The 21,445-nt window shown below is 33.0% G+C and overlaps 2 protein-coding genes across 3 annotated transcripts in view; one reads left to right on the forward strand and one right to left on the reverse strand.

Annotated features, from left to right (window-relative positions):
- The first annotated feature begins 3,093 nt into the window (after window positions 1-3,093).
- On the forward strand, window positions 3,094-8,753 carry LOC124363873 (50S ribosomal protein L27-like). 2 transcript variants are annotated; one of them, XM_046819143.1, is made up of 3 exons: window positions 3,094-3,357; window positions 5,697-5,857; window positions 8,508-8,753. In XM_046819143.1, exons 1-3 carry the CDS (start codon window positions 3,285-3,287, stop codon window positions 8,709-8,711), a joined length of 438 nt encoding a protein of 145 aa, XP_046675099.1. In that variant the 5' UTR covers window positions 3,094-3,284; the 3' UTR covers window positions 8,712-8,753. The 2 variants fall into 2 exon arrangements, with proteins under 2 accessions (XP_046675099.1, XP_046675098.1); XM_046819142.1 differs by having other exon boundaries at window positions 3,190-3,357; window positions 5,694-5,857.
- Window positions 8,754-13,901: 5,148 nt separating this feature from the next.
- LOC124362400 (zinc finger protein 260-like) overlaps window positions 13,902-21,445 on the reverse strand; it is a 40,725-nt gene continuing 33,181 nt past the window's right edge. The window contains exon 5 of the mRNA XM_046816852.1: window positions 13,902-19,983. The gene's annotated coding sequence lies outside the window, so the exon portion shown is untranslated. The remainder of the gene's footprint in view (window positions 19,984-21,445) is intronic.

The following is a 21,445-nucleotide window of genomic DNA, read 5'->3' on the forward strand; positions in this document are numbered from 1 at the left end:
CAGTAAGTTTAAAAACGGGTAATAAAACTTTTTAGCAGAAAAATAGATCATAAAACCAGAAAAGATTGGTATTATGAGATATATATATATAAAAACATTGAATCACAAAAAGTAGTTGCTCCGCCGGGAGTCGAACCCGGATCTCTCACTTGCCGACTCTCCGAGTTCGACTCCCGGCGGAGCAACTACTTTTTGTGATTCAATGTTTATTAAAATTAAATAAGGCTCTTGCCATTTATACAGTTTAATGTATATATATATATATATATATATATATATATATATATATATATATATATACATATACATTAAACTGTATACATATAGAGATTCATATATATATATATAGAATATAATATATATAAAAAGAAACATAAGTAGATAAATATAGTCGATTAAAATATTTTAATTGCAGGAGTAATTCAAAGTATAATATTTGCGCATCATGGCTATATTATTTTCTGATGCACAAGTGACAAGTTTTACAATAAACTAAGTTAAAAAGCACTTCTCTGGGTGTAAATAGTTGATTCTAATTGTGGTTGGTTTGGGTGGGCGGGGGAGTAAAGAAGACTACTCTCCTCTGCATAGAACACAGGATGATACGGTTGTAAACGGAAACAGTTCGATTCTTTACCAACCCGCATTATTGACGTGACTGAATTACTGGTTACAGCAAAGATTCACTAAAGTGCACTAATAGTTGAGCAGTTCTCGTTGGCCTCAAATTATAAGATAAGATTAAAAGTATACTGTTCTCCTAATATAGTCTCTGATGCTAATATTCAGGTGCTTGTCGGTTTAAAGACACCACTCTAGAACACAATTTTAAACTTTTCTTGGCCCTTGTGGTACTCTAAAAAGTAACACAGACCCCGAAGATAAAATTAAGACAAATCTAACCTTCATCTTTTGGTCCATACAATAAGTAGGGTGCGTGCACCAGTGAATGGCCCTTTCGTATCCGAAAAATCATATTAAGCTTTTCCTTTGGCCTTTTCTGTCACCAAAAGAGTCTTACAAGTCTTTGGACATTGCTTTTGTAGTTATCAATTCTAAGGCCCTCCTTGCTAAAAGTAATCCTTTTTTATTGGTTCAAAAAACGGTGTCAAACATCTGTTTCTGATACAAACAAAATCAAATATTACAAGTATATACAAATGATCGATGGTACTCGTAATCAGATCCTCTGAAATTTTTATGAGTTACATGATAGATCTATCTCGAGAAATGTTTTTCGTTTGTTGCCTGCTGTGAGTGCAGGCTGCGGACAGTTTTGGTAAAACCCTTGGCTGTGGAATAACGTAAAGCCAACCAATTCATTGGAAATTGTAATTTAAAACGTATAAACACTGGAAGAACCGAGATTTCAGTTGAAGAACAATTAATTCTCACTTTAAAGGTAGTTTTAGTTTTATAACATCTGGACTATTAAGTAGATAGTTATGTAAATCAATTTCACAATATTCAGTCATTTGTTATGAACTCAGAGAAAACTATAACTATGATCTTTATATAATATAATATACATTACTATTTAACAATTATTAAAAACTACTTGGCTGTTATTTCGAAAGTTTAAATGATATATATATATATATATAAATGTTTATATATATAAATGTTTGATATATATATATATAATGTTTATAAAAATCAAAGTAACTCTATATTGAATTAAGGTTCTCTCTGAAGTCCACAAATTATCATTCATTAGCTTATTCTAATAATGGGCGTGGTTCAGATTCCATTCCTTAAAACGCTTTTGCGCTCCTGAAATTATAGATTCGCTATAGACATTGTACAAACATAATGTCTACAAAGCTAACTTCTTGTATCCCTAACTTTGTGGAAAATGTGTTAGCACTAGGGCATAGGCTTTGTCAGATTTCACTGGATGAAATCTGCGGCTGCACTGCAGTCGATGTCTCGTTGCTATGTATCGGTAACGGAGCGAGCCAAGCTAGGATACGTCATGTGTGTTTTGATGTTCGCCATCGTTGGAGTCATGTCGTCGCCGACAGAATTTTGTTGCCTAGGTAGGATGGGTTTTTAAAAATTTTCAATAAAATTGGACATCTAAACGCCTCTTTCTCTATATTCAATAGTTGAATATTCCCAACCAGTCAAGTAAGAATTATAGGAACAGAAGAAATACCTTCTTTTAAAGTAGTAATATAATTATGATTGGTCAGCTGGTTTGAGTATGCATCAGTCCATGAGATTATTTTGCAGTCAAAATTAAAATCTATTCCTCTTGAAATGATGTGGTAATGCGCTGTATATCGGCAAAAGAGCGAATCGATTATTATAAAAATAGTACAAAAACTATTGAACACGTGTTATACAGAGTAAACTCTGACAATAATAAAATTAATCAACAGTTTAAATTGAATTCATAAAAATAAGGCAAGTAATACCAGATTTAAATGGATTAAAACCGTGAACAAAAGATTTAGTATAGTAGCGTTATCTATGTTTTAATTAACATTACTAGCTCCACAGAACAAATTTCTTTCCAACAATCCCCATATAGGTAAAACGTATACTCTGGAAAGTCGAAGGTTTTGACGTTAGAGAAGATCACTTCAGTAATCTGTTTTAGTAACCTTTTTATTTAGAGTTCCCATAGAATAAACCAACTTAATGCTAATATTATCAATAGTGAGCTATTTAAATGTTATAACAACGCCAATTTAACTGTAGTTAAAATTAAGTGAAGCTCTAAGTAATCTCATATGACAGTTGAACCAGCTTTCTATTCTGATTATGTACAATATCGTATAATCAAGGCTAGTACAGTGAGCTCTTTTTCTAACGAAAGTTGAAAAGAAGCAGAATGTACAATTTGATATAAATTTTCTCAGTTTTCAGATTAGAATAGCCTGACGGGTCCATGGCAGGAAAGGAAGATGATCACCTCTCTTACAATCTTCAATTTAATCGTAAAAAAACATCCTAGTAATTCCTGTTTGAATGTAATGACGATACACTGATAAATTTGATAATTATTTTGACGTGATTAACAGTTTTAGGGAAATTACAGACTTGAAACAAAGTAAATACGTGTATAAATTTCTAATAAAACAGTAACTTGTGTTCAACGTAACAACAAAAAGAAACTTTGAAATGTTATGAACAAACCCCAAAGCTTGCTTTTAGCAAACCACAAAAAAACTGTATCACCCTGAATCACCGTCTCTCTCTGATTTTGTAAACACTAGTGAGGAAACAGAGGTTAGACTGAAGATAGCGTTCATCTCTGAATGGTTTTTTCATAAAAAATGTTTTCTTTAGTTCAAAGAATTAACGCATTGAGTATAAAAGCACAAATTTACACGAATGTTTTAGCAGAAGGTATGTACAGAATAAAAAGCTAACTTCTTGTATCCCTAACTTTGTGGAAAATGTTTTAGCACTAGGGCATAGGCTTTGTCAGATTTCAGTCCCATTCTAATATAATTTTCACTTGTATTATCTTAAGACTTTGAATATGAAACAGCGAAAGTTTAGATCTTTAGTTTATTGGTTATTATGTTTTTTGCACTCATTCTGAGATTTTTAGAAAGATGTTGGAAGCAGTATTTTAAGGGGCCACCACCACAATCAAGGGATATTCATGATTATCTAAAAATACTGAAAACAAAATGTTGAATAAAATTTCGTTATAATACATTTTTTCAACCTATCCTTTCAAATATCAATATAGGTCTGTTGGTTTTATATTACAAAATTAAGTTAATACTTTACCAATAAATAAAAGGTATCAATTTACATTAACGTGACCATGGAAAGGTATGTTCATTTTTTTCCCCTGAAAACAATATTGAAGAAAAAATTCGTCGGCAACGAAAATGAAAGGAGCTACGATTTTTTTAAATCCTCTGAAAACTCCGTTTTTGACAGTTTCCTATAACTCTGCGTCTGCTCAAACTCAGTATAGCCAGATTTTATAAACAGATTATCATACCAACAACGAGAAATTATCGTACTTTCATATAAAATAATCGTACCAAACACATTTAATGAAAAAGTATGTTATGTTCGTATAATAAATTATGTTATAATTCACTTTTGGTTTGTTACTTGTATAAATTTGTCAAAAATCTTTCATGGTACGATAATAACTACCCATCGTGTATCTTACCGGCGCATAAAATCAATGAAATGATCGTACCTTTACGATAATTATCGTACCTCTGGCAACACTATCCATATTTGACAGTTTGGTATTACTCAAATAAAGAAGGGACGCCATTTTGAACTACCGTTGTTCCTCCACGTCTATTCTTAACCTCCTAGTTCAGTAGTGGTAATGGCACACCTTTGTGTTGGATGTTCGGTATCTCACGTGGAAGCAATTCGTAAAGACGAGTCTGACTAATACGTTAATCCTGTCAACGATGCCTGCCCGCTGCGCACTGCTTGCTCTTTTAGAAAAAAAATTAACTCGAGCTTGCAAAAGTCGAATCCCAGATCACGTGATGCCCCTGCTCCTTAACGCAATAATGTCCAAAAGGCATCAATATAATACAATAATATACTTTCCCCACAGTTCATATGCACCTGTGATAATAATACTTGGCTATAAATGCCCAACCCATGAAAAAACGTCCATTTTCCATGGTCACGCTAATGTAAATAAATACCAAATAAAAAACTAGGGTAATTGTTAAGTTATCAGTTGACCCGCAAAATATGAGTTTCACATTATTAACATATTGCTATCGTCCTCCAAAACAATGTAAGGTTTCAGTAGGTAGAAATGACAAATATCATAGTTATCGAACATTAGAAATAGAACTACTTTTCTCATGCAGAGTAATATTGTTCTACGAGCGTAGATTGTGTTGGTGGCCGCCTATTATACAGTAGCCAACATGTTTTCTTTAATTTAAAGAATTGACGCATTGAGTATAAAAGCACAACTTTACACAAATGCTTTAGAAGAAAGGTATGTACAGAATAGAAAGTTAACTTCTTGTATCCCTACTATGTAGAAATTGTGTCAGCACTGAAGCATAGGCTTTGTCAGACGTCACATTTTTATATAATTCAGTTTTATTATCTTAAGCCTTTAATTATTGCCAAATATGAAATTAACAGCCAGAGTGGCAAATTATTAGTTTAACAGAGTTATTACATGTTTTATTCATTTTTCTGAATAAAAGCATAAAATTATTCATCATTGCCTTGTGTAAAGTCAACACAACTCATCATCATCATTATAACACTCAAAATCGTTCCCTGGTTACAACAGATCAGATTTGAAATTTTATAAAAAAACAACCTATGTGTGTTGGCAATGTTTTTAATAAAAATTACCAAATATTATAAAAAAGAACAGAACTGTTACGTAAATATTTCTTTTTAATAAACTTAAAAAATATCCTGCAAGTCACCCTTTTTATAGCATTGATTAATTTTTATGTGTACAGTTAAATTAAAATTAGTGCTTAGTCCTGTTAATGCCTTGTCTATCATTATTTAGTTTTTTTAATCAATGTATATTAGAGCAAAATAAAGGGGTTGTGACAAAAAAAACACATCTATTGAGTTACCAAATATACTGTAAGTTTTCTTCTGTTACACTCAATGACAATAAAATGCAAACAAAATATTGTATTAAGTCATATTGCTTTAAAATGATCTTTTGTAATATCAGAGTTGTTTTAACCAACATTCCTTTACAGCAGTAATCAGTAGAGGAGCTTCGAAAAAGGCTGGGGGAAGTACTAAAAACCATGGAAATGCAAGACGTAAACGTAGAGGAATTCGTGTTCAAGATGGTAGATTTGTTCAAAAAGGAACAATACTTGTTCTTCAAAGATATCTAATATTTCACCCTGGATTAAATGTAAGTATTCATGGTTTACTTATGAGGTTTTAAATTCTAAGCGTCCTGTACAATACACAGATGAAAAATCTAGTGAATACAGTTTAAAGATTACTAAACTCTGAAATGAAATGAAAATATCTTTATTCCTTCTAAAACATTACATTTCATGCATCACATAAAGTGGTAGGAATATATTCGATCATCCTACACAGTTTTGATGGCCGGCAGTCAAACAAAATACACTATTATCAGTTATTAATTTCATGACACTGAGAATTGGTGTTCGGTCTCTGCATTGTTATCACTTAATTTGTTTACAAACTACTAACAATTTGTTGGACGATCTTAAACCTTACCTATTAACTTAGCATTAAGCAACCAAAACATAATGAATAGAAAAATTATACACACTTCTCATCAAATACTGCAACTTTCGTAGTCTATTTATTTTATTGTAACCCATGAAACCTAAATTTCCCTACTCTATGTACAGGGCCTTTTAAGGACTCAAATATATACATTTAGAAATATTTTATTCAATTTTATTATATCTTTCTTCAGAGTTTATTAGCCATTTTTTCACGTGAGCTTAAAATGTTTTATTATATTTATACTTTTTTATATAACATTTATATTGAAACACTTTGGGCCAAAAAAACAAACGATTTTGTATAAAATGTTTTTTTAACTTTTGGTCTTACAGCTGATCTGTTTATTACACTCTGTGTTATGTATGTATGCTTATATAAATGTTCTGTTCCATTGTTTCCACTTCTTTTGAAAAAATTGTGTAATACTTTATAAATAAATAAATGTTAGAGTGGTAAAATATTCAGTTTTTTATAAAGGGGAAAAGCTGATTCTCTCTTGTTCTTATATAAAGTTCTGCGCAAAAATGATGTTGGGTTGCTCTAAGTTTTCCTATTGAAGTTTTAAAAGCTTCTCCCCAGCAGTGAATACTATATTGCAACCTAGAATGTATAAGAGCAAAATATAATGTCCGTAATAGATCTGAGTTACATTCATTCCTTATATAATAAAACTTCCTAATTTGGCGCTTTAAAAATTTAGTATATATTCAATATGTTTTGATAATTTACTATCTAAAAATACTCCTACGTATTTAAAATGTTCAACTATCTCAATTTTTTCATATTTACATTACATTTACAATAAAAATCATAAAAAGTTATATCATTAATGAATCTTAAATCTCTTAAATTAAAATTAACTACTTTAGTTTTAGCCTTCATTATATATACTTCTAGATATATCGTCCCTATGGGACGCGTGTGAACAGCCAGTGTACCCAGTTTTACGTGGTTCGGATACCCACCACCAAAGTCGCAACCATCGCTTCACCCACCAGCCCCTCCTATGCTGCACCCCTCGCCTACCTACAAAATTCACAAAGAAAGTAATGTCGATGAGAAGGGCACTCTATCCCTACCTACTATTTGTTTGTTATTATAAATATATTAGTAGTAGTACCAAAGCTAAAGATAACCTTGATGAGCGCTGACATAATCTGAGCTTGAATTTTGGCACTATCACGAGGGACCTTTATTTCCTTTTTTTTACTAGAAGTAGGATGCACCAAAGCCTGCATTGATGGTCTGGGGAATTTCCGATCGGTATTCTCCCAACCTCAGATCTCAGACCTAAATTGATCAGGAGATTTGAATATCTTTCACTATCATTTATCCAAGTAGTGTTTTGAATTAACGTATACCTCCTTCAAATCATATCATTAGACACTTTTTATTTAAATTTAGTGCCAATTCTACCATTTGGGAAAGAAGGCATTTCCTTAGATTAAAAAAAGGTTTTATGTAAGAAATTATTATTTTTACGGGTGAAATAATGCAAGATCAATATTTAATAGGTATAAAAAGTAAATTTCCACAAGTATAAAAGCAATGTATATAAATTAATTTAATATTTTATTTAGTAACCTTATTAATACACGGAGCTAGAGGCAGAGAGGATTTAATAGGAAGAGAATGGGGCTGAAAATAGGCTGGACTTGGTTACACTCTACTGTGCTCAATATTGGATAGATACTAGCAACCTCTCTTACATTTACTGTGTGGTTTCCTTTGCCAAGCTGTCTACAGTACTGTGCGTGCGCAACTCCTATCCAATACTATCACCTGATCGCTTCACAAGTATGTCAGACAGGATTGTTTGACATGTTCTAGGTCCTTTTGTAAAATACACATTATATATTATATGTGTGTGCGCGGGCATGCATGTGTGTGTATACCTGACCTCACATTTTATTTGCTGAAAACACTGCTTCGCTTATTTGCTGAAACACTGCTTCGCCCCACTGCTCGCCACAGTTAAAATATTAATTTATATTTTTTTACTAAAGAATGTTGCAAATATTTAATTCTCATAAACAGATAAGTTTGTTGTAAGATATACTTTATTCTTAGACCTACCAGTAATATATGCAGTAAAAATTGTATGTGCTCCTGCTCCTCTTAATTTTTTTCAATCACAATCATTGTCAATTCTAACTTTTTAATCCATTAGCCTGACATCCATTGTCCTATTAATCCTACCTATCCGTCCTATCTAAACTTGTGAGATATATTAGAATAACCAGCCTTAAAATTAAGAATTCTAGTCAATCTTAAACTTAGTGAACTGTTTGTTTTAGGTGGGGTTTGGTAGAAATGGTACATTATTTGCAATGGTTCCCGGCACTGTGAGAGTAACATGTGAGAAACCTGACCTGAACATGGATCATTCTTGGGTCAGACAGACATATGGAGGAAGAAGTGTTGAGAACATGTACAAGAAATATTTTAATGTATTGCCAGAGAAACAACACCAAAGATTCAAGTTGCTTGATAAAATATAATTATTATTTTTAGTCTTGTAGTAAATAAATTCAACAAATGTTTGTTGCTCAAATTTTTTGCATATCCTTTATGAGTTATACCAATAAAAAATATTAAATCAAGCTATTTTTCTACAAATATTTAAGAATTAAGTATTCTTTAAATTAAAAATATTGGTATTGAACTGTACTCACCTTGTGATACTTCAGTTTTCAAATCTCATATGGGGGTAGGTAATATACCCTGGGATGTATTTGATAGATTTTAAAATTAATCCCTCCTTTAAAATGATGGATGGAAGACATCCCAAAAGTATTATGGAATAAATTTGCATACTCCTAAAAAATTATGAGTATACAAACTACATTATTGTAATTTTATCAAGATCTGTAAAATAATGAGTCACACGATTGGGGTTGCTATAAAAAATCTGATTTGTTCCTAGAAACTCACATTTTTTTTGAAAAGGTAAAATTATTAAAAGTAACTTCATTGTACTGTAACACCTTATTTTAAAACTCTTTGTAAAAGAATAATTGTGATAATGATATCTAAGTTGATTTGATTCAATATAGCTTCCTAATAAATATATAGAATCATATAGGTATTTGTTAAACGGCACTTATTTTGAATAGAGTGGTCAGATAGTGGTGTAGTTACTTTTGCCTCATAATAAATATCAAGTTATTACAGTCCAATTTTTTTAACCGTAGACTTGGCCGCGGACTACTAACCTGCATGAAAAAGTCAGTCTCGCTGTGTTAAAACTGTCCCGGCGGAGTATGAAAACGGACTGCAAAAATCAGTGACCTTTAACGCTTCCTCTCGCGATTTAAAAGTGAAGCCAATGTCGTACAATTCTGTAAGATGCGTCAAAATAAAGCTCTTAATATTGGCAATATATTGGTAACATTTATAAATATTAAAAAAATTTTGAAATAATTTTGATTATTGTTTACATTTTACATAGCGTTTACATGACAAGAAAAAAGTAGTAATCGAGGATTTTTTTTATTTTTTGGTCAGACAAAATTTGTCAGCGAGAAAGTTGTGTGAAAATAGAATGAATATTCTTTTTGTAATTTATCATTTTTTTATTGGAAGTTTAGTTTAGCCTGTAGTAGCATATGAAGTGATGAGTGAACGTTTTTTTTTTTGCCGGAACTGTAGTTGGCGCATTGGCTCACTGATACCGTATTAACTCAATAAATTAGTTTATTATGCAATAAAAAAATACCTTTACGAAATAACCAAGTTAATTTAACTAATTTATTAGTCTTAAAATATTGTGGGTTTAATTGTTATTGCAATTATATACTTTACCCGTAGCAATAACTGTATTATTTACAACGGTGTTAACTCACTTGTATTCTATGTTTAACTAACTATTAATATTGAGCAATTACAACAAGTATAATGATTGCATTCAACTTTTTTGCATTAAAATAATATTCTTTAATACTTACAGTACTTTTTTACAATGGAGCGGCGAGTTCCTCCACATCACTGGTGTCACTATCCTCTTCACTATCGCTGGTCTCAGAATCACCGATGTTTATTATAAAACTTTCGGTTGCGTCATCTACTACGTTTTCCTTCTCCAAATACTCATTTTCCACTTTTATTACCTTATCACAAACTTTTTTTCTACTCTTCTATAGATATAGCATCCATTTTATTTTTACACAACTGAATTGTATCGGCTATTTTATTGGTAACATTTTTCTGGGCTACAAAGTATTTTTTAACTATTCCCCAAATCATCTCGATTGGATTAAGGTCCGGGTGGTATGGCGGTAATCGAAGAACTGAATGACCAAATTGATGGAGGAGGTTATCAAAAACAAAAATTTTGTATCTGTCCCTTATGGAGTTTTTATTAGTTCGTACAATTCAGGTTTTAGTAATGAAGAGTCGTATTCAATTTCATGTTCATCCAACCATTTAGTCATATCAGCCTTTTTCGAGTTTGAATTTGGAGCTTTATTTACTTGTAAGTTGTGATAAGAAGCATTGTCAATGACAACGACCGAATTTTGTGGAAGGTTGGGAAATTAACTGTGTTTTTGTCCAAGTCACAAAGTTTTCATGGTTCATTTGCAATTGATAGTCACCTTTGGTTGTTCCAGCCTTACAAACTAGACATGCATTGCGAATGAAACCCATGTCCCCTCCTGCGTGGACTATAATCGCTCTAATCGCCTTTACTTATATTACTTTTGTAAACCCTCTAAGCTACCATCACACCAACCTTTTCGAGTAATGTGAGTAGACAAAACAAAGACTCGTCCATATATACGACTGATTTGTTTTCTTTTCTGATTTCTTTTTATTTTTTAAAATAATCAATCCTCTTAGCTCTTATTTCATTCCGTTCAATGAAGATTTTTCTGTTGTTTTCAATTTTTTTCCATTTGAATCCTAATTCTTTAATAATTGTTCAAAGACTTGATACACTACCTTTGAAATTTAAATCTTCTGCGAGTGTGTTTTTTAATAACTTTAGCGAAGGAAGTGAACGCACGGATTTGTAAAAATTGTAAATTTTTCTTCTTATTACACATTTGTCAAAGTCGTCAATATCTGTGACGATTTTACTTCTTTTCTTTCTCTTGGGTGTAGCAAATGAGCACGTTGTATCATCCGTGGTGTCAAGATCTTTCTTCTCTTTACGAATTTTCTTCACTACTCCAACCGAAACTCCGCAAGCTGCCGCTGTTCTTTCTATACCTTTCTTTAATGGTATGAGGTTTGGCTCAATAGTTTCGTTAAGCATGAACACGCTCACAGGTTCGCCAAATTATTTCTCTTGCCTGACTGTGAAGCTTTTCGAAGTTACCTTCGATACGAAATGTTTAACCATTATATAGAAGCCCGCACTAACCTAAAACACACTCCAGTAAAGCAAAACTTAAAATGTTAAAAATAAAATTCGCACTAAGTTATAGGCTAAGCAATTTTCACGAAGCGCTCGTCGAGGTCGCTGCAAGTGCACTGACTGAACTGGCAGGCAGGCAGGCAGTCGATATAGGACAATAAATATACCAATAGATTTCTGTGTAACGGTATATAACTTTACAGACAGTCGATGAGAGGTCCGACCGTCTATTCGCATCTATCCCGCTAGTCACAAGCGCGTGACCTTGAGCGTACGTTTGCAGAAAGCCCTTTACAATCCACCCGCACCGCACCCCTCGCCTACTCACCGCTCTCCCAGCTCGAGTCTACGGTTTAAAAAATTGGACTGTACTTAATGGGGATCTAATGTAAAGGTTTTTAATTGCACCCCATTACTCATTTTTGGGGAGAGAATTCAAAACATATTTAAACCCACAACAAAATTGTCAGGTGATGCATTTATATATTACTAAAAAGAGATTTAAGAATATTCTCAACCATGTAGAACGGAACTATCTACTAGTTTTTAAACTGATGTAGGCTACAATAATAAATTATAGGATTTTTATTCAAAATAATCTTATGGAAAAAATCTGGAACCTTTATTTAGTATAGAGTTTGTGATTCAGCTCATTAAAGTGTGGTTGATGATACCTCAAAATCATAATAAAATGAAGAGTATAGTATAGCTGCATATAATTCCAGTGAGTAGGCAATTACAATAGTAGGAAACATAGGGAAATCTTAAATGAATAAAACTTTTTGGGTGTATGGTTTGTAATGAATAACACACATATTACCGTTATTGATCTATACTATTATATAAAAATATAACTGTGTCTGTTTGCATTACTCATAAAAAATCATGTAAAACGACTGGACTGATGTCCTGAAATTTTACATGGACATTCTTAGGGTCCCTGGTTAACATATAGGACTATTCCTATTTAGAAAATCGCTCTGGGCTGTATCCCACTGGTCTTGAAAATTCCTTCTTGGCTTAGTCAGCAGATAGTAAATGAGTTTTTAAATTAACTAACTGTCAAAATCAAGAATAAGCATAATACTTTATACCCATTTAAACAGATGATAGTAAATGTGTGTTGTTATTTGTGGTCAAAGTCAGTTACACTCTACAAATTCCATACTAAAATGGATCAAGAAATTAGAATATCCTTCATCTCAGGATTTTTTGGAATTCCATATCAAAAGAATATGTTCATGATGTTTCTGTTAAAAAAAATTAAATTTACTGCAAAGCCTGCTAGTATCTTTTTTATTTACATTAAATGTTATCTTATTTCATAACCAGTTTCAACTTTCCTGTTACATACACTAGCTTTTTCCATATAAGAATTGCACTAACTTTTAGATCCATAAGTAAATTCAGACGTTAATTTGGCTGTTCCAACAGTGGCCTCAGTTCAACATTGGTTTACAAGGATCTATACTTAAGGCATATTGAAATATAATTGTATACAGACCTGGTGAGTTAGCCTGAAGAAAAATGTACCCTAAAAGATTAACAAGGTGACTGTAACAAATATAGTATAACTAATAGAGAATAATTAAAAGTGTTGGATATATTTAATAAAGAAAACACAAATAAGATCTCAGAAACCAAAGTGAGTGAAAGTGTACATCCTGAAGCACCCTTCTTGTGGTTCATCAACTCAAGAGATGCAATAATAATTGTTGGAGGTACTAACAGAGTGAGAAAGGAAGAAAATAGCCTAAAAAGATTAACAGAGGATCTGACCAAAGGACTGAGCTGCACCAATTTGATAATAACTTATATCTAACCACATAGTTACGAATTCATAATGCGCGAATTCCAAGAATAAGTCAAAATATATGCAACTGAGTTAAGAATAGAAAAAAAATGTCGCAACAGTCCCAAACAATAGCTCAGTTTCCCAACAACTTTTTACCAAACGTCGACTGCATATAAATTTGGGAAAGAAGTCTCTTCTCTTACTCTGCAAACAGCAATAGTAAAACAACCAAAAGATAATAAATTAACTCTTCAAGTGAATGTTGTTGCAGAAAACAAATGCAATAATGAGAGAGTTGCTGTTCCTCACTGTAGCTCAGTAGGTAAAAATAGAAATGGGGAGTGACAGGGGTCTTTAAAAACACTTTGGTAGAACTCGAGCCTGACTGGATAACTGGACACTTGACTAGATAAAAAAAATTAAAATGAATAGATGGTAATGATAAACATTAAAATGTTAACATTATCCACAAAAGAGATCTTCAATATCGTGCATAACAAATGTATGACAAAATCAGGTGGATTTCAATAATCTTAAAACATTGTAAATAAGTTTATTTTGATAATAACATTACAAATAGTTCATAATCAAGTAATTTACAAGTCTTGTGTGCATATATTTTGGCACTTTAAATTAGTTTTATACATAATGTACACCTTAAATTTAACAATACTATCATAAAATTTATCATATAAAATTCATTGAAACACAATACAAATAATAAAATAACCTCAAACATCTATTTTGGCACTAAGAAAGGATTTTGTATACGATGTGAAGTGATGTATTCATAATAATTATGTCTCTATCCTAAAATCAATCACTGGCCATATTTTTCAAATAAATATAAATAAAGCTATTACAATTTAAAATATTTAAACACGCTCAATCAAACAGCTATGAAACCATTACATCTTTACAAGCAGCTGTTTAATTGATATGTATAAACAGAGAAGCTACACATTTCAATAAATAATATTACTCTAATATAAACATTAAATAACTAATTTAAAGAAACTTGTATGTTAAACATTTAAAAAATATTTGTACCTTTTACATAGATAAATACACAATTTAATTTACATTAAAAATTGTACCTTATGTTACACTAGTTTCTTCACAAAATAATTTTACAGTACTTTGTACGATGTAGCTATCCAGTTTGAACAATTATACACTAATTCATTCATTCAGATAGATTTGTTAAAAAAAATTAGATATTGTCTTTATATTCTTCAGTGGCTTTACGCTACTTACTCATAATGCTACATTTACTTAACATCAAAGTCTTCCAATTCACACAGCGTACAACCAATCGCATAAACCTAACAACTAACACTATTTTTACTTGTTGCAAACAATTGCAAAACAAGTAATTTTTAAAGATCTCAAAAATTAACCAGTCTCTCTGATTTATATGATTCTGATAACTATTACAATAAAATGGAACTTACGGATTTGAACTTTACTCGACTTTTTCTCAAAGCTGAATGAACTTAAATAGATTAGTTCCTAGACACTACATAATTTCATGAAACTACAATTTTTAGTAAGGTAGTAAGACTTATTTTCTTTTCCAGCCTTAAAAACCGAGATATACCCCCTCCAAAAAAATACAGTATACCTAACATAAAGCAAAACTTGTTTAGAAGTATTAAAAAAATTCTTGGTCTCTTGTTTACAGTAACAACATGGACTAGTACCTCATATTAAAAATAATACACAAGTTATCGCAAATTTAAATGTTTTATGAGTGAAAATTCATTTAAATAACCTTTCAACCCTTTGACTGTTGGGTTTTTCCTCTGTAAGAATGTCCTAAAAAGTGAGATTTTTCATTTTCGTATTTGTTATTTTTTAGGTGATTTGGGTTTAATACAGTAGATGTGTTATGAAAAACAATTAATTAAACGTTTTTGAAGTTTTTATGTATTTATACAGAAATTAATCTAATAATGCACAAAAGTTATTATATACAAAATATGAGAATAAAATAAAATATTCACCATTTTCTCATAAACATACTAAGGTGCAGGTTAGATACAAATTAGTCACAGTACACAAGTCTCGTCATAAATTTTTGATGGTGTAAAAGGCGTGAATACAGTTGGACACATAAAGCAGAATGGCGCCGCTGCTTGCCAACACAGCTCTATATGCACATGTGGCATGCTCCCCTCAGTTTATCCTTATCTGTAGCACGGATGGTGGTGGGAAAATGCCGAGCAGTAAGTCTCAGGGGAGCATCTTGGCCAAAAGTCCGTCTGTAAGTCTTTCTGGCACCATTTTAAGTAATCAATATTTCCACAAACAGCCACTTTTATTTACTCACGGTAACACAACAAAACGTTTACAATCCAGGCAACCACGTAAAAGTGAGGTTACAACCTGTATTCACTACACAAACAGAAATAGAATCAGCTGATTACTTGGAACAACTGTTTGAATACCATCATATGGCATGAATACCGTCAATTGGGTCTGAAACAAATAAATGAAAGAACAACTGCAATTTAGTGGGAACGACAAAAACTACTCGAAACTGTTTCTTATTTATTCTGCTAGATCACATTCATATTCGGGGCTAGGTCTGGGAATAGGGAGGGTGTGGAAGTGATTCAAACTTCAGCTTTCTCATTGCCTCTTCAGTTGCACGTGAAGTGTGCGGACAAGCGTTGTCGTGTTGCAAGATTATTTGCTCAAGGCTGCCTCTTAACATGATAAACTCAACGTTGGAGATGTTTTAGATTCTCTATGTATTGAGATGAATTTACTGTAACGCCTTGTTCCAGATAATCAGTAACATAAACGCAATGAGCATCCCAAAACACAGTCAAAAGGATTTTTTTGTAGATGGTAGTGTTTTGAACTTTTTTGTAGTAGGAGAACCGAAAAATGTTGATATTGTGCTTTGTCTTTTCTCTTCTGGATTATAATGGTGCAACCATGATTCGTCCCCTGTCATGATATTAAAAAAAGTCGTCTCCTTCGTCATGGTAGCTCTGCAAAAGTTGCTGACAGCATTCCATTTAACGATATTTATTTTTATCTATTAAACGGCATGGCACCCATCATGCACAGATTTTTCGGTATCCTAATTGTTGAATAATGAAACTAATACGTTCCTTAGATATCCCAACATGGTTTGCGATACGCTGTTGGGTGATTAGCCGATTACTTTGAATCAAATCATCGAGTTTGTAATGCTTGTCGTCTGAGACCATGATCCACTGTGTGTTTCATCAACAATTATGGCTTTTCCAGGCTCGCAACCACGAAATTTTATTACTCATTGATTGACAGTCGATCTATCAACAGCATTATCACCGTAAACACCCTTTAAACGCTGATGGATTTCAATAGGATTCACTTTTTCAGCAGTTAAAATTCAATAACAGCACGTTGTTTACATCTAATTGGCATAGCATTTGAATCCGCCAGCATGTTTACGCTGCTGACAATACAGTGGACTGACGCATGGTTTTCAAACTGCACATACATGTAGAGGAGGAATGGTACTTATGAATGCCACCAGTTGCACTTACAAAGCTCAGTTAATTTCGACATTGTGGTATGGGGCATTGTCAATCACAATAACAGAATGTTCAGGGGGATTGGGAATTAATTTCCTTTTCAACCATTTCTCGTAATTTGCAAAGTTCATATCGTTATGGTAATCGCCGGTTTTTTGCCTGATTCAAACGTTAGCAACGTGTTTTTATAAACCCTTTCTCGTTTCCAGCGTGTACAATAAATAATCTTTTTCCTTTGCTAACTGGTACTTTACATCCCTCATTGCTGTCGTCAGTCCAGGCTTTAGGGGTTGCATGAGTCGTATGGATATAAGTTTCATCCATATAAATAATGGGTCTGTTCTCAGATCTGTACTGACTAATTTTTTTGAAATTCTCTCGGATGTTAATTTTTTCTACCAATACTTTTCTGTCATTAGTAGTCTTCTTCCATCTAAAATTCATTTTCTTTAAAATGCATCGAAGAGAGAAAGAACTACCTTTAAAATTAATTGAACTTTTCAGAACAGATAGCAGAGATTTTATTGTTGGGTCTTTCGCCATGAATTCGGTGAAATTCATTTATAGTCCTCCTAATAACACCTATATCGAAATTGTCTAGATCCGTTTTAGGTTTTGTACGATTTCGATTCTTTTTCTGAGTTCTAAATTCTGCATTGTCTTGAATTACTTTTTTCCTCTCAGAAACTATTTTTTTTATAGTTGTCAATGGCACGCCAGTTGCAGCTTTTACATGGACGAGAACATCGTTTATGTTTATTGCGGCACCACTTTCTTTCTCATGTTTCATGTATTCATAAACGTTTGCTACGATTTCTCGAGCTTGGCTATGATATACTTTACCACTTCCAACATTTTTCATGAAGTTTACACCAGCCATTTCAGAAATATCACACGGAAATCCTATAAACAGTAACGGCAGCAAAACAGTTCAAGTATCACAGAGGCAAGAAGAGTGTTGAACAAGCAAGCGCGAGGTCCGCACCACACAGCTCCGCGATACAGACTGAGGAAGCGTTACCCCCACTCCTCCAAATGACAAGTAGACCACTGCGCATCGCCAGGCCAGGGCCCGTATGGAATCTCTCCATCAGTACTATTTTGTATTGTATAAATGTAATTTCAACTTCTTATAAAGAAACTCATATAGGTTTAATAATGTACAATCGGAATAGGCCTTGTATGTGTGATGGTTTCAAAAAATAAATTTGCAAAGCTATGAAAAGTTTTGGATGGCCAATTTGATTGTTTGATATTTTACAGATCTAGCCAACACATTTTCTGATAAATTGTAACCATCAATTTTTTAGATAGATTTCATAGAAATGTACCTAAAGCCATGTTAACTGAATTTCCAGAAGATTTTTTACATTCTATTAGACCATGACTCCCAGAATCTAAAACCACCATAATTTGAAATTTTTTACATTAAATTTCAATAAACAATGAATCGCAAAAAGTGCTCTGTCGGGATTTGAACCCGGATCTCTCACTTGCCATTTATACAAATTTAATGAATATATTAGTATGAGTTTATGCAATATAACATGTACTTATGATCATGACAACTGTAATAATTTTTAAAATATCCAGACTTAACTTGACACAAAGCCAGTATTTGCATATAGCTTGGATGAGTTCGTTAATCAATCTTAACTAATGAAAAGTTTCAAGATAATAACTTAGATCCAAACTGATACATTTTTTACATATACAGTGCAGTCTCTATAATCTGGCCGTGCGCTAATACAGCACGTCCAGTAATCCGGCACTGTGCGAGCGATGACGGGTCGGGTCAATGCCCTTCGGTTCATGTCACTGCAAGCACGGATGACTCACCGGCCCGCCGCGCCTTACGTTTTATTGTGTATTTAGTTATTTTCCAATTGTACTTTTGCGTTCTACTTATGTTAAACTATACTTTAACTGGTTTCTAATAAATTTCAATGTACATTTGTATGTTTTTCGTACGTTTTCACCCATACATCCATTAATCCGGCAATTTCGGTAATCCAACACTACCAATCCCGATATACTGCCAGATTAGCGAGATTGCACTGTACTACGTAATTATAAACAACTTATTTTTTCACATGATTTGATATCTCTTAAGATTAAAGATGGGGGCCATTCCAATTTTGGATAAGGAATGGTTATAGATCAGTTATTATGCACTATGATGCAAAACAAAAGTGTTTTAAAATTCATTTACAATGTTTGTTCCAACGTGTTTTTAAAATCACGTATGGTTCCCAAGTAGAGATTGTACAAAGTTTTAACTAGTATACAACATTGCAGAAATAACTGTGCACACAATAATTATCGTACTTCTTAATAGAGACAAACTAAACCTAGTAGATAATTTGGATGAGTTCAATAGTCAGTTTTAACCAATACATTTCAAGATGACAGTCATTTGCATTTGGGCTAAATTTGTATCAGAGTATTCCATAAGATAAATCAAAATTGACAATTTTCACAAAATTGTTAAGTAATTCCAAGCAAAATTTTTCCCACTTATTTTTCAATAACTTTTCGGGTTTCAAGATTGTAGCTGTTTGAAGTTATGGAAGTACACAATTGAACCATTATAAGTAATATGTTTACAAAGATAATTTTGGTTTAATTGTAATTAAGTCCATGTTTTTACACAAATTATATGGTTGTAACAATATTAGTCTACACTGTCAACAATGAGGTTAATTGTTCCATCAATGTTGCGCTAATCAAACATCTACAATGCATCTTCAGTTTAACGTTTTGAAATGACGGCCTCATGTGAAATCTACTTTTCTTCTGACTGAGCTGGAAGGGACATTTATTGTTATTTGTAATTCAACCAATCTCTCTTAAAGGTGGCTTGAAGTACATAGAGGGGAAACAACATTACAGGTACTTCATACAGCACAAACAAAGCTAAAAGGACGATTACAGAATAAGGCTCAGCAATTAGGCTAGAAGACATGACACCAGAGAACCACAATGCTAGTGGAGGACGGATGTGGTATGGATCTGTGACAGCTGGACTATTACAGGTGTCAGATTCTGCTCAGTCACTTCTAGGCTCTTGGTTGTCATTACGGTACCTATACAAAAATATATAACATATTAAATACTTTCATAATGTTATGGTAAGGTGTGGTAAAAACTAAAACATATGTAAACATTAATAGCATTGAAATATATTGTTTCAATAAATAATAGAAATAATTGACTATCATTTAAGTCTTCTAATTCACACCATAGTTTAAAATTGTTAATATAATTAAAATATCAATTAGTGATATATCAGAACCATAAAGGGGATGATTCTACTAGAGTTAACAAAATTATAAGTAGTTTTGGTTGAGTCTACATTAGGTAAACAAAAGATTTAATCTTAGACATTCTAGGATTTCAACATTAGGCACACAAAACATGAGGATACAGAAAAATCAGCCATAGTGGAATACAGTTACTAAACTTAACAATTCAAAATAACTCGACAAAACTAAAGTACTTGCAAAAATTCCAAAATATTATTTAAGAATAATATGATACATTTAAAATGATCGACGAAAATGAAATGAAATTATGAAAAGCTGGCAAATGTGACAAAGAAGCCATATTAATTGTGGTTTTATTATATTGGTTTGCGACCTCGTGTCGTCGCGACCGGAAGGGGGGACCTTCCAGAGGAATAATCCGTGGATCCCCCACTAGATTCCCTCTATCCAAAACCTAACCAGCTTTGATGATTAAATAATAACTAATAATTTGGATATAGTACCGAAAGGTTCCCTAACAATTATATCAAGTCCCAGGCCACGTACACTCACTCCTACCGTCCACTCCACCCGATAGCTGCACAACGACTGTTTCACAACCTCCGGTCCCTGCCTGCTAACCTAGCAGGAACCATCCTACCAGAACCTGTTCGGAGGAATTCCGGATGGTAGGAGGCTCCTATTGTTTGAGCTAAGGGCTAGAGGTCGGCGCAGCTGGCAATTGCGTTCGCGGCTACAGAAGGATTACGCGCGCCAAATTCAAAACTGTAGCGGCACTCGCCGCATCCTCCCCTCCTTCTCCGAGGAGTTCGAAGGCTTAGCCATTAAGAGTGGTAGAATGGGTGAGGGGAAAATTATCTGGAAGTGAACCAGTTATAGTTAAATTGAGCCAAATATCTTAAACTAGAACGCAGAGCTTACAAAATTTTCAAAAAAAACACTACCATGCAGAAGGGCGGTGCAGAAACCGCGCCCGTTCTCGCTGAACAGCTCCAGTCCTCAACCACAGACAAATTCAACCCATAAGTGGAAAGCAACAAAGATCTATCCATCACCAATATGTCACATACCTGCTATATACTTCTAACTCTTCCAAGGTTAAGGTTGGGCTTCTTTAAAAAGTGTAATTAAATTATAGAAGGTAATCCAGGTCAAAGGAATCAGGATTCTGGAAACCGTGTTTGACTGAGAATCACAACCTTCATTCAGCCCCATCATCAGACACAGATTTCCCTCCAAAAATAGGCCAAGTAGGAAAGGAGAGGTTAAGGATATTTTATTC

The sequence above is a fragment of the Homalodisca vitripennis genome, chromosome 5 (assembly GCF_021130785.1).
Source record: "Homalodisca vitripennis isolate AUS2020 chromosome 5, UT_GWSS_2.1, whole genome shotgun sequence".
Classification (NCBI taxonomy): domain Eukaryota; kingdom Metazoa; phylum Arthropoda; class Insecta; order Hemiptera; family Cicadellidae; genus Homalodisca; species Homalodisca vitripennis.